This window comes from Eschscholzia californica, unplaced genomic scaffold (genome assembly GCF_041429995.1).
Source record: "Eschscholzia californica isolate CP2 unplaced genomic scaffold, dmEscCali1.0.p SCAF_5, whole genome shotgun sequence".
Taxonomy (NCBI): domain Eukaryota; kingdom Viridiplantae; phylum Streptophyta; class Magnoliopsida; order Ranunculales; family Papaveraceae; genus Eschscholzia; species Eschscholzia californica.
The window spans coordinates 7360550-7385081 of NW_028238472.1; the positions used below are offsets into that span (position 1 = coordinate 7360550).

At 35.9% G+C, this 24532-nt stretch overlaps 2 protein-coding genes across 5 annotated transcripts; one reads left to right on the forward strand and one right to left on the reverse strand.

Moving 5' to 3' along the window:
• The first annotated feature begins 13862 nt into the window (after positions 1-13862).
• Positions 13863-14719, forward strand: LOC147536698 (putative gamma-glutamylcyclotransferase At3g02910). The gene has a single exon (XM_086644708.1). It carries the CDS (start codon positions 13963-13965, stop codon positions 14512-14514), a length of 552 nt encoding a protein of 183 aa, XP_086500834.1. The 5' UTR covers positions 13863-13962; the 3' UTR covers positions 14515-14719.
• A 1149-nt stretch (positions 14720-15868) lies between these two features.
• On the reverse strand, positions 15869-20018 carry LOC147536699 (uncharacterized). 4 transcript variants are annotated; one of them, XR_015226297.1, is made up of 8 exons: positions 19776-20018; positions 18827-18904; positions 18636-18711; positions 18418-18491; positions 18238-18308; positions 17982-18025; positions 16017-17303; positions 15869-15963 (listed from the first exon to the last, which is right to left on the reverse strand). XR_015226297.1 is itself a non-coding variant. In XM_086644441.1 (7 exons), exons 1-6 carry the CDS (start codon positions 19800-19802, stop codon positions 17983-17985), a joined length of 369 nt encoding a protein of 122 aa, XP_086500567.1. In that variant the 5' UTR covers positions 19803-20018; the 3' UTR covers positions 17644-17907; position 17982. The 4 variants fall into 4 exon arrangements, 3 of the variants coding, with proteins under 3 accessions (XP_086500567.1, XP_086500568.1, XP_086500569.1); XM_086644441.1 differs by lacking the exons at positions 15869-15963; positions 16017-17303 and adding an exon at positions 17644-17907; XM_086644442.1 differs by lacking the exons at positions 15869-15963; positions 16017-17303 and having other exon boundaries at positions 17644-18025; positions 18418-18476; positions 19776-19971.
• Between the last annotated feature and the right edge of the window lie 4514 nt (positions 20019-24532).

The following is a 24532-nucleotide window of genomic DNA, read 5'->3' on the forward strand; positions in this document are numbered from 1 at the left end:
AACAAATTTTCCCATTGCCAACCGAAATATAAAAATGTTTTAAAGATCCAAGAGGGGGATTAGAACGTGCATTATCCTAATGGGAGGCTTTGGGGGTAATGTAACCCACAAATGAAGGATTTTGCAGGGATAATGGATATTTATATGTGATGACAGGTGATTTTACTGTCTAAACCAAATTTTAAAATTGAATGTTTTCTTCAATAAAGTAGGATTAAGTGAGATATGGGGAATTCGTGTCATTGGGGGTTTTCTGTCTTAAACCCTATTTCTTAAAAATGAAAATCAAAAACCCAAAAAGAAGGAAGGATTTAAGAGACAGAGAGAGAAAATAATAGTTTATGAAGAAAAAAACACAAACCCGGTGGACATTGCTTGATTTCAGAAACCCTTTTCAGATTCCAGCCTGATTCAGAATCTCACACTCCCCCTTTTTTATGTGTTTGCAGTGACAATGTGCACGACTGTTTACTAGTGAAATTACTATTTACCAAAGCATCCATTTGTCACCAAAATTAAAAAAAAAAAAAAAAAATTAGCGATACCTCCTCGTTCTTAATGTCTAATTAACGATACCTTATTTTTTAATCGGATATTAGAGAAACTCTTTTTATGCACTTAGAAGTACAAAAGTACCTAATTCCTTATTGGTTTATCTATATTTTTTCTTCGGTCTCTTATCCTCTTCAATTTTATACTTACCAACATGTTTTCACTTCTCATACCTTTTTTTTTTTCTCTCATCCATCTTTTTCTAATTTACCACAACAATTCGAAATAAAATCGTAAATTATAAGAAAAAAAATTCAACTTCTCGTTTTGTTTTTAAACATTAAAATTGATGTTTCCAAGTGTAACCAATTTGATAGTGACCTCCTGATATTCGCTGGTCTTTCTATCAATTATAACTCGTATACATTAAAGAAATACAAATTGAAATTATGAATTGAAAGAAAAAATAAAAAGTTAAAATGAAATTACTAATTGAACTTGCAAATGAGATTCAAAAATTCTTAGCAAGACCGAAATTAGAGTATTGTGTCAGTCATGAACTTATAAATTGAAGAGAAAACTCATCGGAAGACCGAAGTTAGAGTGATATGTCGGTCATAGTGATGTAAGAGGGGAAAAAAGAAAATATAATTAATGTAGGACTATTTTCATACTTTTAAGTGGAAAAAGAGGTTTCACTAATATCCAACTAAAAAAAAGAGTATCGCTAATTGAAAATTAGGGATGAGGGGGCATCGCTAAATTCCCCAATAAAAATGAGGAAGTCGACATGCTGAGAGAGAGAAAACTTTATAAGATGGGAAGAAGTTTTGAAAAAATTGTTGATAACGTACAATAGAGTCGGCCGAACATATGTTTCAAGATTCCTTGAATAATGTCTGCTTTGCGGTTCTAAATTTTACAATGTCTCGATATAAAGGATGTTTAGCCTAAAAAGAACCACACCCAACTATTAACTTACCACTTTGTATTTATGTGGGACTCGACGTTGGATATGTAGTCATCTAAATCAAAATCAATCAACGATGAGTGAAACAGACATAATTGTTAAGATTTTGTTTTGGTTGGTAGTGGAGTACAACTTTCTCATGGAGACTTATCCTCGCACTTCTTCATGTGGGACTTTCTTTGAGTCTAACATGTAATGGATAATTCGTGATTAACATCTAGGGAAGGCAAAAATCAAAGTTAAGATTTTCGTTATGTAATCTTCTAAAGAAGTTATAACACATTCAAAATTAGCAAATAAACCACATAAGTTGTATACATTATACATTTATGGGAATTATAGATTTTCTAAAATACCCGTTTTTGTACTCAGTAGTGTAGTAGTATCCGTAGGTCACTGCACCACCTTTAAGAACTAGGAAGTTATCCATGGTACTGTGTAAATTTACGGACGCTTACATATAATCATTGGTATTAAGCTGCCATTGGCATCAATATATAATTATTAAATGTTGGATAAATAACTTTCAAAACCTTTAAGTCCGATAGTTCTACTTGAAGAGAATAGTTGGTCTGACCAATACGGGTCAGGTCGAGTCGAGTTTGGGTTTCTGGACTTTAGGAGAATTTAGAATAAAATAAATATTTATTTTGGTATTTATTCTTTCTAAAACTCGAGTATTTGTTTTAGGCCAGCGGTTTGGGGAAAGCTAAATAGTTACCGGGGTGTGAAATTTTAAAGGAATATGTAGAATTTTAGAAATTTTTCGGGGAAATAAAAAAAACACTCCACCTCACCTCACTCTCTCTCCACCTCACCTCTCTCTCACCACCTCACTTCTCTCTCTTCTCCGACAAGGTCGCCGGCCGGAAAATTTTCCGGCCGGCGACCATTAAAAAAAAATAAAAATTTTTCACTCTTTTTCCCTCCTCTCTCTCTCTTTTTTTTTCCTTCTCTCTCTCTCTAGAACAAATCTAGAGAGAGAAGATCTGTTGAAGGTCCTGTTCGGGACCTTCAACATATCTGATGAAGGTCCCGAACGGACCTTCAACAGATCCGTTGAAGGTCCGTTCGGGACCTTCAACCAGATCCGTTGAAGGTCCGTTCGGGACCTTCAACCAGATCTTCTCTCTCTCTCTAGATTTGTTCTAGAGAGAGAGAGAAGAAAAAAAAATTAGAGAGAGAAAGAGGAGGGAAAGGGAGTGAAATTTTTTTTTTTAATGGTCGCCGGCCGGAAAATTTTCCGGCCGGCGACCTGTCGGAGAAGAGAGAGAGTGGTGGGGAGAGAGAAGATAAGGTGGAGAAAGAGAAGTGAGGTGGAGAGAGAGGGAGCTGAGGTGGAGAAGCTATTTTGCTTTCCCCCTAAATAAAATTGTCAAACAAAATTGACCAATTTTTGACCAAGTCTTCACACCCCGGAAACTATTTTGCTTTCCCCAAACCGCTGGCCTTGTTTTATTGTAGAACAATTAAAAGATTCTCTCAAATCCACAACTTCCTTATTCTCCTCCAAATTTTCTGGGAAACTTTAACAGGGTTGTTTGGTCTATAAATAAGACCTAAACAAGAATTGACAAATACAACACTAAGAGGGATTCATCTTTACTAAATATTGAGTCGATTTTCTGCATCTCCAATATCATCTTCTTCAGTGCAGTTGAAGATTGTAGTTGTGGTTGAAAAAAACTCTGAATGTCTTAGGTTCGAATCCCAGAATAGGTGGAATCCATGGTTTATTTAACTTGGATTATTAAGGGTATAACAATTAATAAAGTTGACAGGTATTTGGTCTCTTTCATGTTGTTAGGCTTTAGACCTCTTTCATATTGTTGGGCTTTAGGTCTCTTTCATTAATGCCTAAATTACATGGGATAAATCTTGGTGATAAACTGCTTCCACCGAAACTCTATCCCGATATCTCATGGATTTAAGAAGAGGTGGACGATACTTTTATAAGCATCCGTTTAGGCCAATGAGAAGTGGGGTCCTCACAAAGTGACTCATGAACAACAAAATGTTTTTTTTAGGAAGAATAAACTGATATAAAAGATAAAAGAGAAAAGTTACAAAAGAGACCATCCATAATGTTTCCCTTACAAATGGACTAGAATTATAACTAAATTAACTTCAGAAGGATTAAATAGCACGGTTCAGATTTGGGGGGTAAACACAGAGGTAGCCAAATTATGAACGCCCATATTCTGAATACGGTTGAAATAATTGAACTCCAGTTGTCGTCCATACAGTCTTGATCTTAGACCGTTGATTTCGTTTGCAATGCGGCACGACACTTCTGGATCAACGGAGGAGATGAGGTTTAATAAAACCCTAGGGTCTCCTTCACTTATAAAAGCCTCCAGTTCTAAGTCATCTGCTAGTTCCAGCTCACTTTCAAACCCTAGCAACTCATTGTGAATCGGAGATCTCGGAGAAATCTCTCCAGCTTTAGTTCCATTTGATTTTGATTAGATAATTGAATAGATGCTATTAGCTATTTCTGTACTGATTTATGGTTGTTGTCAAATAATTTGTCATTCACCGAATTTTATCTACGTCAAAGATATTGCCCTATAGAGCTCAAACTCTGTCCACACAATCTATATAGAAGGTGAACCTGACCCACGATAAGTTGTGACTGTCATTGTTCTTGACGGTGAAAGGAAACGAGAATAATGGTTGACTAACGGTCGTAACCCACGTGGTGTTGAAAACCTTTACTGGACGTGTGGTTGAAAAAGAAATCGCGGTCTTTGTGTTGTTGTGGTCATGACAGTTGTAAGGATGTCCACCGAACACACGTGAATTTGTCCATTCTTTTTGGGCACACGTGCGGCTAGATTATATTCTCTCTCAGGCTCAGCCTTATGATCTTGTTTGCTTTCTCTGCTTGAAGTCTCTACATAGTCCATGGAGACTGTACATTGTACATAGTTCATGGAGATTGTACATTTTTTCTTATTGGATGAAATATATTATAGTAAAATAGTTTCGCCGGTTATATCAGAGATAATTCTCATTGTCCGTTTCTTTTAGGAATTTGATATAAAGTCTCCTTCATGTAAATTGAATCAAAACAGAAGCGTATTAATGTTAATAATTAATTTTTGCAATATATCAAAATCGGTTGAGATCTGTATAAAATAACTACTATCCCACCTATATTTTCTCACTCTTTTTCTCTTTCACGATTGAGATCCATCTCATTATGTCTCCACTATTACCTTAGTGGTCATAGTGATATTACCGATTTACATCACATCAGTCGATTAATATCTCTTTCCTTATTTCTCTCTTCTAATACCCTTGATTTAAGAAGATTACATATATTCAAATAAGCTAGCTTTACTTTATCTGTATATTCCTGTGTACTTAACTTTGTATCTTCTGGTTTGTTTGATTCTCATTGTTGTGACAGTTAGTAGGTGACCTTCTAAGACACTTTAATGCTCAAGTCAATTCAATATAAAAGTTCAAAAACAATTGAATTATTTAAGATTAGATTTGGACTCTTTTTATGAAAGTCTGTGTTCTTTTTTGTTAAAAGAAAAATCTGTGTTATTTATAAAGGTTTTTTGTATGGCGGTGGAAGATCACTGGCAATGATTTTACAATTGCAAACACCTGCTTGATGTTGGTTACATGGCATGAACTATAGAGGATAATCTTTGACCATGAAATCTTCTGAGAATAAGGACTCGTATACAGAATGCGGATCTTTGGCACTATCTGACCTTTCGCGTGACTGTCGTTCTTTCAAGAAGAGTAGAGTTCAAGGTGTCGAATTTACGTTTGTAGATCTCTTTACTCCAAGGTTTTAGAGGTATGGTTTTGTGACAGAATTTTGGTGCATAGGAGACTCGAATCGACCTCCATACAATCTATCTCTTTAGAATCAGGCTCAAGTGATAGAGCTCTTTCAAATCTACCTGTCGGTTGGTTCAATCAATAGTTTGCTCGTTTATATGTGGGACTTGGACACGTGTTGCCTAAGTTAATCTGTTGACCTCGTGTCTGGTCAAAGTTCACTTATATTTGGCTCAACAACGTATAATATTTGAATGAAATATTAAGTGGGGCTTTTTAGTGTTGGATTTTCTTTAGGTACCCCCTATCTCGAGTCATTAGCGGATGAGGAAGGACATTTAGTCAACGATTACAAAGTCAATTTTCTAGGTAGATATGGTAAACTACTTCCCACATCATCAAACTCACTCCTCCAAAATATTGATGTTTTTTTCTCTATAAAAAAATACTCTCTTTATTTCCCCCCATAAAACCCACTACAGGGTTAAAGGGTGAAGTATGTGGCTAAGAGGAGTAATGAGGGAAGAAATTGATTCTAAACAAACATCGGGCGGGTCTCACTATTATGTATCGACTCAAAAGAAGTCTGGGTTACCAACTAACCCTTTATTATCCTTCCTCGAGTCCAAGCAAAGAATTTGGAGAACACTACCACTGGATTACCAACTAACCCTTTGATTAACAATTGGATTCCGCCAGAAGAGGGTACTGTCAAGATAAATTTTGATGGCGCTTTTGGAGTAAGAGGTTCATCTATAGTCTGGAACTTATACATGGAGGCCCACGGCTTGGCCCAGGCAGTTTTAGGTTAATATTTGTTCTTACTTGGTTTTGGTCCCTTGTTTCGGTCATAATCTTAGTTTGATCTCGATGTAACTTCTAGTTGTACTCTTATTGCCTTTTTGGCTTTTGAAGTTATGTGATTCCACAAAAAAAAAAAAGTCTGGGATCAAATTCATAGTTTAAAATTTAATGTGTATTAAGTTTAAAGGCACTGTAATAAAGAAGTTCACATTTGGACGGGTTGGGCCTAATTTGATAGCTTAAATTCTAATGTATGTACAATTTGAAGGCACTATTAAAGGGAAGTCCACATTTTAGCCGTGGGGGCGTGGGCCTAATTTAATAGCTTAAATTCTCATGTATATATAATTTAAAAGCACCGAAGTCCACATTTGGACCGTGCCCCACGGCCCCCTATCAAAGTCCAACACTTTTGTGTTACAATTTCTCTCCTACTTCGGTTCAACAAGCACGAAAGAAAAGCAAGCAACTTATTTATTTTTGTTTTGCGAATTGACACCTCAAACTCTTTCAATTTCCGCATGCCCGACAAAGGTGAGTGTGTACTTGAAAGGAGGACAAAGCCCCCATGAGGCTTTGCCTCTAATAATAACCAACTACTGAGTATAGAGTAGTGGTGGCCTACGGGCCGTGTCGTGGCGGCACAACCCGTTTGACAGTCGTGGCGTGTTAGACACGCCACAGTCACGCCAGGCACGTCTTCGAGCCGTGCCGTGTCGTGCCTAGACTCAGAGGTGGCCCTGAGCCAAAGCGAACAAAGCGTCGCTTCGGGCCACCGACTTTTAGGGGCCACCGAGACATTAATTTCTGTAAGAAATATATAAGAAGTCTAACTCTCTAAGAAAATTATAAGGGCCCCATTTAAAAAATATTAAGTAAAAAGGGCCACCAAATTTGATGATCTCTAAATGAACGATGGGCCCAACAGTTTGTTTGATTTATGGGAAAGTAGAGTAGATAGTGTTAATTCAAAAACTAGTGGAGACAAGTGATGATTACGAGAAGCTTAATCCATTTAAAAAATGTGAAGTAAAAAGGGCCACCTAGACATTAGGTTTCAAGCTCCACAATTACGAGAAGCTTTGAAAGAATTGGTGGAGACAAGTGATGATTCAAAAACAGTTTATGGTGCCGAAAATATATTAAAACAACACTTTGAAAATTTTGAATTCCTTTTGAGCATGATTATTTGGCATAATATATTGTTTGAGGTAAACTCTGTTAGCAAAACACTTAAACCTGAAGATGTAGATATTGATGTTGCATTAGAGAAATTGAATGGACTCATTCGTTATCTTGAAGTTTAAAGAGCAGTGAGATTTAAAGAAGGTATGGTTGAAGCTAAAGAGATTGCCATTAAAATGGGAGTTGAAACAACATTTTGGAAAAAACATATTATTCGAAGAAAGAAACAGTTTGACGAGAATACGTGTGAAGATCCACCAATGTCACCTGAAGAAGCATTTAGAGTTAATTATTACATATGCATATTAGATCAGACTATTTCTTCATTTACGAGCAGATTCGAGCAAATTAGATATACAAAGAAATATTTAGTTTTCTGTTTGAGTTAAAAAAGTCAAACTCACAAGATGATGGTGATTTGAGATATTCATGTGTTTGTCTTGAAACCTTTTTCAAGCATAATGAGTCATATGACATAGACAGACTAGACTTATTTTCTGAACTGAAAGGGCTGAAGCGTCTTTTACCAAATGAGATCAAAAGACCAACTGAAGTGTTAGATTTTTTAAAAGATATGAAAGGTTGTTAACCGAACACATGGATTTCTTACAGAATTATGTTATCGATACTAGTTATTGTTGCCTTTGCAGAAAGAAGTTTTTCTAAGTTGAAGTTGATTAAGTCTTATATTCGACCTACTATGTCAGAAGAAAGGTTAAACGAGTTAGCTATATTATCTATTGAGAAGGATATGGTTGACGTCTTGATTATTCGACGATTATTAGTGACTTTGCATCGAAAAATTTAAGAAGAACAAAATTTCAGTGATTGTAATTATCAAAAAAAATTATTTTATTATATAAATATGATGAAAATATTTTGCGATACTTATTGTTTCCATGTAAATACATTTATACGTTTTACAATTTGGTAGAAAGGGCCACATTTTCAGACCGCGCTTCGGGCCACCGAAAAGTTAGGGCCGCCCCTGCGCTAGACTACAAGGTCTTGGCACAAAAATGCCCCATGATAAAGACCCAACCGTTGCCGTGACGTTCCCAGCCGTTTCCGTGCCGGGTCGTGGCTAATTAGTCAGTTGTTGCCAAACGTAACAAAGGAAAGCACTAAATAATTTTCAAGTCAAATGTTGAAATCTTTGTTTAAACTTTAGAATCTATGTTTATTTTATTACTTAATAATTTTATTAGCTATTAATTTTATTAATTAACAACCACTTTCAACAAAATAACAATAATGTTTTGTAAATTAAGTACCCGTTTCTAACGGATTAGCGTGTCGTGTCGGGTTAAGAACGCCACGGGCCGTGGCGTGGCGGGTTAAGAACGCCACGGGCCGTGGCGTGTTTCCGTTCCTAACGTGTCGTGGTTGACGGGTCTGGGAGCTTAAAATCTCAGACCCGTCATGGCCCGCTGGATCCGTGACGGGTCGGCACGACACGGCACGCGACGTTCCGTACCGCGTCGTGTTGCCTTATAAACGGGTTGTGCCGGTCCGTTTCCGTGCCGACACGACCCGTTGGCCACCGCTAGTGTAGAGTTAGAATTTATATACACTTCCATATCTACCTGTCATTCTCACATTTCTTTTAATTTGAACAAAAACTGGTGAGTGTATTTAAAACTTTCCCATGGAGTTAAATTTGATTAGATCCCGTTGCATTTTTCAAGTCTAATGGGTTATTCAAATCCGGTAATAATTTATAGAGTTATTTTTTAGGCTCCTATTTTGTGACTAGTTTCTTTTTTGATCTCATGTTTCTTGTAAATTCAAAATTGGTTTCATTTTGTTAACACCATCAATTAACTTTAATGTTTAATTCTTTGTTTTTATAATTAACTTTCTTATAAAAGTGATTTTTTAAGTTAAAAATTAATCCCCTTCTAAATATGAGCTGATTTTCAAAAAATTAAAACTTTATTATAACAAATTAGAGGGTCAAAGTGAAATTTATCTAAACAAAAATTAAAGATATTGAACACACCTCAGATTTCTATTTTTAAGGAACCTCCCCTTGTAAAAGAAATTCAATTAATATCTTTTTAAACTTCTTCACAAACACATCACTCTCTAAGTTTGTGGGCAACGAACATGAGCCTTTTTGTGATAAAGATATAGAAATTCGTAAAACTATAGTCTGAGGGATGATGTTTTTAAGAATGATAAACTAATTAACTACAATTAATCTTTCACTATTTTCTGCGTGTCATTTTTGTTTGTTTTATTTTTCAGTTGTAACTCATAGGACCAGAAAAACTTATAAGTTCATTACAATGGAAATAATTTGGCTTTTCTCATGAAATAGTAATCCATGTCAACAATAAATTCAATAGGCAAAAGAAGTCGAAAAAGGAAAAACCAGCAAATCAAAAACACCTTCGACATATGTGTTGTCACTAGTCACAATACACCCCTTGACTATCAATTCGGACATAGAAATCTACAAAAAAAGTATGTAGTCGGAGACATTATACTCTTATATGAATCTAAACTCAATAATTGGATCTTCAACAAAGAACTCAATAATTGACTAATAATTTTATATGAAAAAAAGTAGGTGCAAAAGTTTTTAATAAAGTAGGTCTAATTCTACCACAAGTACACTTCCCATTATTGGATTCACTCTATTTTTTTTGAGTCAAAGTAATATCTATTGATATAAGTTTAAGATATTACAATGCGAGAGAGTACACGTAGAAAGACAATTGAAATTACAAGTATTTGTCTTTCTAGAGGTACTAGCGAGGTTATGAGCTTTCATATTAAACCTCCTATTAACAAACAAAAAGATAACATGATCAAAAGAAGTAGCTAAGTTCTTTACACGATTCAAGACATGTTTGGCCGTCCAATGTATAGAGTTATGATGGCCATTCAAAAAGTTTGAGACATTCGTCGAGTCTCCCTCCAAAATAAGCCTGTGAACATTGTGCTTCTTTGCCCATTCTATACCAAAACAGCAGGCTTTACTCTCCCCTTCATCCACCGATCGACTCAAGAGCTTGGTTGATCCTTTTGCGAGCTGTCGACCTGTACAGTCTGTAATCGAAATAGCAACAAAAGTAAGTAGAGATGACCTATCCCATGCAGCATCATAGTTAATCTTTATATAGCCTGAGGGTGGAGGCAACCATTTGGAGACAACTGGGGGTAGGTCTGGTTGGTAGGTATGGAGAAGCATTGTTTGGTTCTTGATAAAGCTTTCTATAGAGGTGTAAAGAATTGGGAGATCAAGGTTACTGTCTCTGAAGATTATGTCACATCTTATTTTCCATATCTGCCAGATGATGATTGAAATAGTTTCTAAAGTGGTGAGGGAGTTGTAACAGTTAGCGATCTTATCTTTTTCCCATAATAGATTGAACCATTCTTCAAAGTTTGAGGAACCACATTGCTGCTGGAGAATGGGCAGAAAATGTTTGACTGTTTGTTGAGTGACTGTGCAGTTTTGGATAAGATGAATAATGGATTCCTCAGTTTCATTACAAAGGGGACAAGTGGTGGAGATCCTGTCCATGTATCTGTTCAGAAGCATCTTAACTGGGAGAATACCATGTGCCATTTTCCAGAGTAACAGGGAGATTCTCGGATGGACTCTAAGTGACCAGATGTGTTTCCAAATAGTACTGTTGGCTGGTGGGTTAGCAGGACTAGTGAAAGTTAAGTGTTTATACATAGATGAGACAGAGAATTTACCATCTTGGGTGATATTCCATCTAAGTGTGTCCCTATTGGTTGAGATAGGGATGGATAGGATTCACTCTATCAGGTGGGCAATGCAATTTTCAACCAGAAAAAAAAGGTGGGCAATGCAATTTTCATGTTAAACAAAGGGAGCCACTTTCAGATTATTATATTCTCTTGGTGAGATCCCTATTGTAATGACAAATCAACAAAAATTTCAACAAAAATAAAAAGCTCGAGTGCTAACCAAACTAAATCTCGCTAAATTCATGATGGTATTTGACCTACCTCTTATTATTTGATTCTTGGCTGACGTCGCCTTGCCACTCCAAATAATACTTGTAATTTAAGTTTTCCTTTGAAAATTAATTTCTGTCATATTTTTTGTAGAAAATATTAGTAATAGTATTAAAGAAAACAGAACTCTACGCCCTATTTTAAAAGAGTTCGATCTTTTCTTTGTTGTTGCAAAAGAAGTGCCTGATGAATACAATAATTTGACTTTAAGTTTGGGACATGAAAGACTTACCTCTACATTAAAGGAGGACGAATAAGCATGTAAAGTGTGGTTATTGAAAGCAAAACATCTGAAGACCGAGAACTTCTGGGATTATTTAACAAAAGAAAAACTTCTGGGATTACGAGGCAAAATCATCTTCTACTTCCACTTGGAAGTATACTAGAGATGAAAAAATATCTAAAAACAGGAGTTTGTTTCTTGGTAGGGAATGGTAATACCATTCGAGTTTGAGATGATCCATGGGTGCCGCACCAAAGAGGATTCAAACCAAGTAAGAATGATCATGGTTATGAGGAGCCGGATGTCTTTTTAGTTAAAGATCTCATTGATCAAGGCGGGCACTGGAATGAGAACCTTATAAAAAGGATCTTTGATGAATTATCAACAAAAGAGTTTCTCCAAATTCCTCTAACAAATCAAGGATTAGACGACAAACTTATTTGGGTTCATACCGAAAAAGACGGTTGCTCTACAAAATCACTATATACTAGATTACTAGTATTGCCAAAGAGAAACGGCGTTCATCTATTTCTATGACATTACCGTGTGGACTATCATGGAACAAGGTATGGAATAATAAAAGAATATACAACTAGCGCCAAGGGTTCGAACCTTTGTGTAGAGAAGCTTACACGATGCATTACGTACCAAAAAGAGAGCATTGAAATTTAATCTACAAGCTTCAACAATTTGTCCAATATGCAAGGAGAAAGAAGAATTCCATTATCACCTATTTAGAACTTGTCGATTGGCGAGGGAGACTTGGATTAGTTATCCCCTACACTTAAGAGTTTATGGGAGGATTATTTTAAACATATACTACGTAAATGGTTAATGAGTGACGAGGGTATGAATTTATGTCACATGGTTTTTGTAGAAAGCATGCAACAAATATACGTTCGAGAATATAATTCTGAGTAATTATAGAATCATTCAAGAAGCTCAAGCCATGTATAGAGAATTTTCGGACTCTATATCAAACTTTGACCACGTTTGAAGATGAAAGACCTCGAGTTCATATAAAATTGTGGGTACCACCAAACCTAGGCAAGTTAAAAGTTGATTTTGATGTTGAATGTATAAACAACAAAGCTACTGTTGTTGCGGTATGTAGAAATGATAAAAGAGAATTTGTAATGGCATTATTCGTGAATTGCTCATCTTCTTCGCCAAAGGAGGCAGAAACAAGAGCTGCCAAATTAGCAATAACACGAAATTACACCTCTTGTGTATTTATAAAGGAAAAGGACAACGGGGAATCTCAGTCAACCCTATTAATATGTAGATGGAGATTTTAAATCACGATTCCATATTAAACTGTTTACACCACTCAAGCTTCATTTATACGTTAAAAGATTGGACGAGGTCCACCATTTTTTGGTGTCGTGATTGGACGTTCCCTTTGAAATCAATGAGGTTTTGGGATCTGATCTCGGTTCAGGCCGCTTAAGATGGTTCTAAGAATCTTTATGTGGGTACACTTATTTTGTATGAACTAAACAATTTAGTATCATCATTATTCATTAGATAAACACATCCCAAATATATTTATAACCACAGGAAGATGCGGCACCAGGTTACCTCTTAAAACCATGAGTTTTATTCAAGACCACTCCATCTTCACGAAAAAGTGTTGGGTAATTTCAATTTGGTCTTATTTTGTATGAACTAAACAATTTGGTCCTCGTATATGTCCAACATTCTTCTCACGTCTATATTTTTACTACTCAAACTTAACCGTCATTATTTTTTCCCCTTTATATCCGTTATTTTTTAGGATTTCTACGCTCCTATCCCTTTCTCGTCCATCCTTGGCCGATGTTAGCGGGCAGTCGTTCAACCATTTGTCACCACCTTCAACTGTAAAAAGTTCTTCGACTTTTTGCCTTACTTCTCCTTACTCCACAACCACCACAACCTCTTTATGTTACTCTCTCTACTTTTCCCCCTCCCTCCATCTCTTTATCTCTAAGAAATCAATGGGGTCTTCGTCATCATGAGACCCCAATGGTGTTTCATGATCAACAAACTTCATCGAGGTTTCACGATTTGAAATCCTTGTCTAGGATTCACGAGTTCAATAATACCCATTAGGATTTCGTGAAGATGAACACTTCAATGGAGTTTCTTGAAGAAAGGGATATTGGAGAAAATGGAGAGGGGGAAGAGTAACGAGATATGGTAGGAGTGAGGAAACAAGAGAGATGTTTTTTTTTCTATTAAAAGTGCCAATATATGGCGACTATAACCTTAAAGAAATTGTTCAGTTTGACTAACAAAAATATAACAAAATATTTGGGTATTAAATTGGAATTAATCAGACAATATCAGGCCCGCTAGGCCCACCATCCGAACTCCATAAAAACCACCAATCATTCACCAGACCAATTCAATCTCTTCTTCTTCTTCAGCCGTGAAGAAGAGAAAGACAAAAAAACAGAGCAAAAAAGGAGTAATTTATAATAGAATTCTAGTGTGAGAAAAGATGGGTGTAGACGGGACGAACCAAATTGAGAAGGAGAAGAAGAAAGATCATGAAGCCCTAATTTTCACATACGGAACCCTAAAACAAGGATTCCCAAATCATGTTCTATTAGAAGACATGATTAAAACAGGAGATGCTTTGTATTTGGGTGTATATCGTACGATCAAGAAATACCCATTGGTTTGTGGTCCATATCGAGTTCCTTTCCTTTTGAATTTTCCTGGTTCTGGTGATCGAATTTGGGGAGAACTTTATTCAGTTTCAAAATTAGGTTTAGATAAGATGGATGAATTAGAAGGGATTAGTAAAGGGCATTACGAGAGACTTTCAATTGAAATTTGTGGATCTGATGATGAATCAAAAAAGGTTGAAGCTTTAGCTTATTATGGACATACAAGTTATGCAGAAGAACTTTGGAAAAGAAATGGAGAAAAGGGTTTTTGTAAGTATTCTGATGAAGAAGCAAAAGGGTATATTAGGAGGAAGAATAGACCTAAAAATGTTACTTTTATTGAACAGATTCGTCTTTTTATCTCATCTGGTTCTAATTGATTGATTTGATTTTGATTTGATTGTGTTCTAATTAGTTAAAATCTCTGTTATAATGAATGAAGAAACTTTTCTGTTTCATTTTAGAAAAAAAAAATTGAAAAGTAGAATAAATTGAAGAAGAATATGAAGATCAGAATGTTTTTAATTGGGTTGTGATTGATAGTTTGATATTATGACTGATCTAATTATTAGATTGTTTTGGTAATGATTTTTTTTTTTGTTTGTGAGTTTTATATTTGATGAAGTTGTTCTTTTTCTCTAATGAGAAGCTCTCATTCCTTTGTGAAAACATCTAATGAAGTAATGCTTCGAAGAGACAGAAAGAGACGGAATCGCTTAAGCTTAGGGTTTTCGACCACTTGAATGGCTTCACAACCACCCATTTGAAGTCGAGGTCATCCGCTCCCAAGTGACCATCGGACACTGTCTTCAAGAACCTGCTATGTCCACCCAGTTTATGGTGAAGATCATTCCTGGCCTGAAGATGAAGGTCTCCTTCATAATCTTCAGGATGATCTTTCCTATACCGTGTTTGTCAACATACACTAACAAGCGTTCTGGAACTCCTATAGCGCATGAGACCTAAAAACGATGCATCTTGTGTCTAGTCCATTGGCAACAATGCTCTTAGCAGCCTGCCTAGCTAACGATGTAGCGAGCACTGTTGCCCACCTTGGTTGGGTCATTTCTGAAGAAAGCACCATCTCCATCAGCTCCCCACCAACTATAGGTGTCAATGATGATCTTCCGTCCGGTAAGACCTGCAGCAATTTGATCGTTGGTTGCTGTCTCCTACATGCTGAGGTGAGATGAGTACATTTTGCCATTTTGGACACGCCCTGAGGGGAACCATGACACCATTTCTCATTGTGATACTGGTCACGGTCTTTTTCGAGGTGGGCATCGAGCACAACATCAGAGATCTGGTCACACCGCTTGCCAGTGTGACCCTCGACATAGACTCAGAGAGTCAGAGGTGAATAGGAAATTCTCCATTATCTTGAGCTGAGTGATAGAGTGATTCAAACTATACCAGCTAAAGCGGGCATTTTCGAGCCAAAAAGTTATCAAATGTTTACTAAAGGTCCGTTCTATTCATGTGAAAACATTTGGATGTGAATTAGGTATGTGAAGATGATGATATTCATAAACCAAATCAAGTTTCATTTAATTGGGTATCTGAATCTGAATCAGAAGTTCTAGTCTAAGTGCAATATTCTAGATCGAGAAAATTGACTAGGGTTTTGCTTATGTTGTTTGAAGAATTCACATTTGAGTTTGGTTACTTTCTTTAGATACAACAAATGCGTATAGAGTAATATTTAAATAAATCGTTAAACGATGCTTATAATATTTAAATAAATCGTTAAACGAAACTATTCATTGCATTAAGCCAGTAACAATTCATCATATATTTTGATTGAAAAGAAACTACTACTACATTAAGATCTAAAGAAGAAAAGTGTGGTAATGGAAGGGGAGAATCCAATGAATAGTTTCACGATATTATAGTGAGGTTAATTTTACCATGGAAATCAAGGACAAGACCATGAAGATGCACCCAAAAAGTGATCCAAGCAAGGATATCACAGTTCCAGCTCGAGCAACTTTTACATATACCTGATTTCTAATAGCTCCATCCATGTTGAGGTAAAGCTTAGCCACTTGAGCAGAAAAGATTGACCATGAGAAGAAGATGAAAGCCATCAATTGGAACAGTAAGATTTGAGAAGGTGTTTGTGATAGAATGTCACAATTGTCGTCAACTTTTTGGTACCTTGTTGTATCAAGCATGAAAAGATGAAGTGTGACTCCAAGGAAACATACATATGTAAAATGTAGTAGAGAATCCAATGCTTTTTCATGAACAGTGTTTGCCATCCTCAATCGTCGCTTGGGATTGGGAGAGAAAGATAGTAGAAAGAAGGTGCTAGAGTGTGTGTGTGTGTGTGTGTGTGTGTGTTTGTGTGTGTATGTAAGGTGGCTGGTATTACAGAGCAATAAAGACTCTTCAGTTTTCAAATTCCACAATCCCAAAGGTGGAAGTTCAATCTGCAAAGGGGGTTTACTAAATAAAACAGAGAAAGAGAAAGTGGTTGTCTCTTCAATATTGAACTTCCTGGTTAATGCTTATGCCCTGTCAAAAAAAAAGATAGAGAAATTTGGACGAAATCTGGCCGTCTATATTAAATTCCCAGCCAGATTTGTCCGATTTTTCCTGGCAGAATAATATTTTTCCTGGCAGAATAATATTTTTCCTGGAGTCTATTTGGGTTTTAATAAGTCGTTCAATATAGAGTTATTCGTCTGGTATTCCCGCTAGGCCGCTACAAAAACAAATGTAGTAGAGAGAATCCAATGCTTTTTAATGAAGGTAATCTCTCATTTGGTTAAAGGCAATGTGTCGTTAAGAGGCAATGCCTAAGAGTTTGATCTAATGGCGTCAAGTCGCCGGCCGACAACTTCCTAGCCGCAACCTAACCTCAAAAAAAAAAATCCGGAAACCGACCTTCAAGGTTTGGTTTGTCTTTCATGGTCTTTAACAATCATTGAGTCCTCTTCTTCTATGTTTCTTTTATGCACTGGATATGGGCTTTAGAGGTGTTAGCTTAAATTTCTCCCCAACAATGTTTTCGATTTGTCGTCGGCAGAGAGTATAGAGAAGAGAGAGAGAGATTACTTATTTTAGGTTAGCCGGCCACCTTTGTCGGAAAAGAAAGAAGTGCCATTACCTCTAACCATATGTGGTCAATTTCTTTTGACCAAGTCTTCGGAGCAAGATACATTGCCTTCAACAAAAAAATACATTGCCTTCAAAACTTCCCCAAAATTAATTTACACTTAATACTAACTAAATTATACAATTATGTTCCTTTGAATTAGACGGGCTCACGGGCAGATGATCGAGTTTATGATTGGGTCAATTCTCGTGCTCGAGCACGACCTTTGAATCTCAGATAACCTATAATCTAGCGGGCCAGGCGGGTACTACCATCATTGGGTTCGGGCGCCCACAAGCCTCATATAACTCGGGGTGAACACTGAACATGTCGAATATTGGGTTTTTGGGCCTTTCTATCTCTTACACTTAGGCTCAGGTATTGATCTCGATGCACTGTGCCGCCCATGTTACTAGGAGAGAGTAGCTCCATAATTTAACAGTAAAAAGTTTGTCATAATACAAAGATTGTGTACATTTTTAACTTCCATACTGTGTTTTTCAAGTATTCTAAGATATCTGAACCTTGCCCACGACGGGTCATTCCATTAATACAAAACTAGCAGACTGAAATGATCAAACTTCTTCTCCTTACTTAAAATGATCCGAAGCTCTAAATCCTTCAAAAGGGTGGCAATTCTCTTCAAATACGGGAAATACGTTTAATATAGCTCCTGTTCGTTTAAAAAAAAAAGAAATAAACACTCTTCCAGAGGAAATACGATCGAAGGTAACAAAAAAGTAACACCTTATTTATTTGCATCTTCACTCGGACCCATCAGCTGTTGTGTCCTGCAACCACAAGTCGTGCATATTATAGAATAAAAGAAAATGATAAATGAATTCCAAACATAGATTAAGAACTGGCAGTTTCAAAATAAAATTGCAAATCAATGCTTGTTTATGTTGGTTTCTAGTTCAGCTGAGATTCTTGAGCCCAAACATACAAAGATCGAGTAAAGAGAAACTGAGAGAGTTGTCAAGTTAAGAATGGTAAAAGTTACCAAACGGAAGAATGGTCAATACCGAGCCCATTACAGGTAAGTATCATTCCTTTGAATCTAGTCAAGTATTCCTGTGTCAACACTAGAATCCATCAGAAGTAATCCGTAAGTATCACAACATCCATAGTCAATGTTGTATGTGTTTGTTGGTAGTGAAGATGATAAGAAAAAACTGCTTACCCGCAAACTATATTTATCGATCTCATAGTTTCCAGTTAAATCATAATCAAGCCGTTTTGCTGGATCACTCAATACTGTAAAACATGACAAGTATATTCAGAGAGCTAAATTTGTTTCCATTAACAAGGTTCTTATACGACTAGTTCTTCAATCCCTTTAGAGAACTTCAAGAAAATTTATTTTTTGGAATCAAACATAATAGAGTTCAAGAGAATCACCTTTATAAGCTTCATTAATCTCTCGAAACTTCTCTGTAGCAACTTCATTAGCCTTGTGTTTGTCTGGATGCCACTTCTATGAAGTGAAAACAACATCATGTCATTTCCGTTAATGCTTCCAGTTATACTGAGTAAGAAATACTTTTATAAAAGGACAGCTAAAAGCTAATCATAAAAGACCCATTACTGACAAGTGCGAGTCTTCGGTAATTTAATCTGATCTTTTCATCTGTCGCTTCATAGTCAACCTCCAGTACTTTGTAATAATCCTAATAGAAAAGAAATATCTTAGACAAATCAACGGATTACTTAATACTTACATAATGGGGATTATAAACTACAAACTGTGAGTAGTTGCCACAAACTACAAAGGTTACTCGGGTGACTAAGAACATAATTTCTAAAGCCTCCCCATTCATTGCCAATTGGTTTTGACCAAACTTAACACATCCGCCTTCTTTATCCTTTTAGTAAAACCGAAAGTCACGGGCCTTGTTTATCTTGTCCATAGTGATAATCAACTAATGAAAACATTGAACATATCCAACATTTCAATGGCATACAAATACAACTATCTACTTATTTAACCTACATTTTGACAATTTGCGAGCTTTACTTCGAATAGGGATTAGGTTTAGAACTAAATGTATACATAAACTTGTTTTGATAAATATATTTCTGGGTGATTCAAATGACACCCTTAACTCAAGAATTTGAGCGATAAAAACAACAATTGTAGATTAAAACCCTAATGCTTACAGTAAAAGATGGCAGAAAATCAATGATACACTAATCAATATGCCATGTAATAATTTAATTGACAACTAATAAGATAAGAAAGTACCAATTGGGAAATGATTGAAATTTGTTTACCCTAATCAAATTCAATCAAATGGTTATGCAATTGTTTATATTCCAAAACTAGAGCAGGGTTTTGGAGTAGAAATTTTGAATTCCATAATTTTAATTTCCTAAAATTAACATAAATTAAGTAACTATTGGAAGAATTGAACTAATTCATTCATGTAATTCAAAAAAAAAAACCTAAATTTCATGGAGAATGTAAAGAATGGATAGTTTTAGACGGAGTGTAATGTTAAAAATTTGACGTTGTGTTGATGAAATTAGATTTGGGTTTACCTTTTGGGATTCAACTTTTTCTTCCATTGGCTTGAATTCCCGGTGTAGAGAGAGATTTTAGTGAGAGAAAACTTCTATGTAAATGCTTCATTGATGGAGACCTAACCCTTTGAAGACGAAGTGAACCCCTTCCAAAAGAATCTATAGAGAGAAATTGGGTTTTTTTTTTCCAAAAGAATTTAAGAGGGAAGACGACCACAACTGAGAGATTGTTGTTCTGATTCATTCAAGGATTGATTTTTCATTTTATTTTTTGGGTTAAATTCCATTTTGGCCCCCTAAAGATGACCAGCTCACCAAAGTGGCCCCCTAAAGTCTAAAGATGACCAGCTTCCATTTTGGCCCCTTTTCACTCTTTTTCGTCTGTCAGCTTTAACTCCTCTGTTATCTTTTTTCCTTTTCTACCCCTCTCTTCAAACTGTTGTTTTTTTCTTCTTCCCACCACCACCGCCACTTTCTCCGACCAACCATCCACCATTTCTCCTCCATTTTTTCTTCATTCTCCCTCTCTCTACATTTATGTACCTATATAAGTACTCACTTCCGTCCTTATTCACCATTATGTTGTAGGAAACATACCAATTACCAAATAAGCGAATCCTCTCACTACTTTCTCTCTCAAGGCAGAGTAATTGGATAAGAAAAGAAAGAAACTAAATCAGCTTTAATTCTCATGTCTTTATCTCTTCAGGTTTTTATTGTGTTGAAGCTAGTTTAGTTACAATTTTCTTCTTTCATTAGGTATCGAGGTTTGTGATACTGTTTATATTATGACTTTTCTTTAAGTTGGAGGCCTTCATCCTAACGTTTCTGATTCACAACTGCATGATGCCTTTAATGTCATTAATAGTCTTCTTCCTTACGAATGTCCAGAGATTTAACTTCTGGTAGCTCGCTTGGTTATGGACAGATCCATCACATGCTTCATACGTTAATTTCGAGCAACAACGACTTCACGGAAAGACGAGCTAGGGCTTCTTTAATATATAGATGACGTACATCGGAGCGTAAAACTCGTCGTATTGAAGACCAAATGAAGATACATCCAAAGTCACAACAAAAAAAACCTATAAATTAAATGGGGATTCTAATCAATTAAAACAAAAAAACAGAAAGAACAAACCGCATTTCTTAAGGCGATTTGATACTGCCTTCACATGTTAGGGGAAATTCTTGTTTAGGTTGGAAGAATGGCGGGTCAATTAGCAAAACCAAGGTCAGATGCATTTGAGGAGAAACATGGAGTTAAATTACCTAGTTACAGACTTACAGATGAGATAATGTTAGACGTGATGCTAGCTTTTGATTTGAAATCAATATTTCTGATCCCCAAAGATGAATTGGGTTTGTTGTCAATTTATTGCAACAATGAATCTTCTGCGGGCATTTTCTGCTGGCGGTCATAAAGCTATGTAAATGGTTACTTCATGGAATTTTGATTTGACATAACACGGTGAACAAGTAGATAGGTAATTTCAACTCACCCAAGTTTGTTTCTTGACTCAGAAACTCATTTGATCAATTTCACAAACATAGTCAACTCGGTTGTTCATAAAGCATTGTAGCTACCGTTCAACTTTTCAAGATTTGGATTTTCTTAACTATATATAGCAAGAGTTGTATTGTTAGTACCTTGATTTTCTTAAAGATCTTGACATGAAAATAAACTTGGTTAAGAAGAAAGAAAAAGAAACGTAAGTGAAGGGGAGATGGTGGTGGGCGACCAGAGAAAGTGATGGTGGTGGTGGGGGGGGGGGGGGGGGGGGGGGGAACAGATAAGAAAAAGAAGTAAAACAAAATTAATGTTGGTCGTCAGTCGGTAACCGCCCGACCTCCGGCGACTGATGACCGGCAAGAAGATAGTGACAAAGGATAGTGATGGAAAGAGTTTTAAAGAGAAGGGTAAAGAAGGAAAATATAACTCAGGAGTTAAAGTTGACTTACAGAAAAGATCGAAAGGAGGCCAAAATGAAAGCTGGTCATCTATACGGGGCTATTTTGGTGAGTTGGTCATCTTTAGAGGGCCAAATTGGAATTAACCCTTTATTGTTTTATCCGTTGGCTCATATTCTCCACGTGTAAAACATCGGAGGTAGGATATTGTTTTTGAACCCGCTTACCCGGTAAATCAAGTGTTCGAATTTTTCAATCTGAGAACGGCCCAAACCGGAGGCCCCTGCACCATCGCTTTGGGTCACTAGTTTTTAGAGGCCGCCCCGTCCTTTTTTGAAGCAGTTATATCTATAACTATAGGCCACCTCAAACCCATCTATTAAAGATGTGGGCCACCAAAACGGATTTGTCTTTAAATAACTGGCCTAAGCAATTGCCCTTCACTTTTGATTACTATAGGCCTCTAGGGTTTAAGTTCATAAAAAAATCTAACTAGTCTATATTTTGGGCACCAAGATTCACGTCCACTTCTTCAGATTTGAACTCTGTATCTTAATCTAATCTACTCAAATTGTGGAGGATTCAACTGTAGCTTGATTTGTGAGATTATTTTGGAAGATCTAACAGTCATGAGCTTAAACTCGTAGTTTACTCTGCAGTTTGGGCCCATTGAATCACGACTCGATTTAATAATGGAGAAAATATTTATAAATATTATTTTTTGGTTTAACTTACTCCTTAAATCAAGAAATACCTAGTTGTTAAACTAATTTATGATATGATATGATCTCGAAAGATCTACAGGCCATGAGCTCAAGCTTATACTTATAGTCCATCATTGAACCATGGCTCATTTGTGAGGGAAAAAAAGACCTGCTAATTGTTTGAACCATTTAAAAATAATTTAATAAAAAATATACGTAAATGTGAAATGAATCATTAAGAATATATTGTTATCACTAAAATTCACCTTTGAATAACAGTGCTACATGTATTACATGCATCATAGCTAGATACTTATTTGTAGTGACTTTTGTTAAAAGAAATTTGGTTACTGTGAAGTTAAAGATTAGCCTAATCTAACTTAAAATCCTAACCCTATGCTTTCGTTTATAGTTGTACTTGTGTATAAACAGCTTGGCTCTTCCCCTTCGACAACCTATGGGTGAGCATCCAACGATTTGCTTCTCGATCACATCGATTTTTAACTTTGATAGAGGACACTCAGTGCTGAGCTTAAAAATATAGTTTCTCGAACTTTAATATCAGTGATGAGTATTTTTTTGACCTAGCTCTATTACCCTAAAACTAGCTTAAGGAGTGAAGGTCCCTACCTATGAATCAGCTACCATCCCTTTCACCATCAACCTAATATGTGAGACAACTTGGAAGAAACATTCTGATTTTCTTTTGATTGTGGCAAGTACTATTCAAACTTCAAAGGAAAAGTGAGAGTTGATGTTAGATACTACGAGTGGACAGAACTAACTCCACTACCCCATCCCCATGAGACAAAAGCAAGATGGAGATGACCCACCCACAATCCACATACTCCAACGGACGAAGCCATTTTAGATAGAAACTCACATGGATATGAAAATCAATGCACCTATTTATTTCTATCATTAAATCGAGTATGATTTCATTTCACATGGAAGAGTAAGTACTCTAAAGATTTTAAAAGAATACCACATGATGTCAAGATGACTTATAAAATATTCGTCTATTAATACAAATAATTGTGATTTCTGTTATAACACTTGTTTCTTGAATTGTAGATAAAATCATTTTCACGACATAATCTTTTTTTACAAGGACTCTAAGTATTATTATATTCATTACGTTGCATGGATATACTATGAATACACAATACTAAGATACATCAACACTTAAATGAACCATGTAACTACCATCTTGAATGACATTCTGGACCCTATACGTCATAGTAAGATACATCACAACTTGAATGAACCCTGTAACTACCATCTTGAAAGACATCTTGGATCCTGTTGGGCCTAACTAAAGTCCTCTTATGTTTACCTTTGCTTTCATTAATACTCCATTGACACAAGTCAATAAATGTTGGATTTCTAGTTCTACTTAAACCAAATTTGAGACTTCAATACAATTACTACACCAAGAGGTGGTGGACAAGAGAATCTCATGTAAAAAGTTTAGATTTTCCGATATTGATAAATTGGCATGTACTTGAGATTGAAATTAGCATGAAATGTAAGTAGTAAAGAACACTATAACACATATTAAGAACAATCGTGCCAGGACTAAAATTAGCATCTCAAATTGAGTAAAACCCTTCCAACTTAATATGGTAGTCTCAATAGTCCCACATCAACCAATTACTTTATAAACTAATTCTAAACCAACAAGCCCATAACAAATTAGAAAAACTTAATAACCCAAACTCTTGTCTGTTTTAAATTTTAATGAAGTGTTTTTGCACGCAACATTATGATTATTACAAATTTACAATTAGCCAATTCTAACACTTTACTTACACCCTCTTTTAAGGTGGATTATTTCTTAATCAAGTTTATTGAAGATGACAACAAACATTAATTTAATTTTATCTTTCGTTTCTAGAATCTCTAATGCCACTATCTTTTGCTGGGATAATTTGAATTTTTTTATTCAAATACTCTCGTTTGTTTTAATTATTCTTTTTTAGAGATAAACCTGCACTAAGAATCCTTTATGATAAAATGGAGAAATCTTAATTTATCTTACCTAATACTAGCAAACATGCTTAATTAGCTTTGATCTCGATTTGCCTCGTCACAATCCTCTTACAAGATTATTTTATCGACTAATTGCTAAACCCACTAATTATTTTTCATCTGGATGAA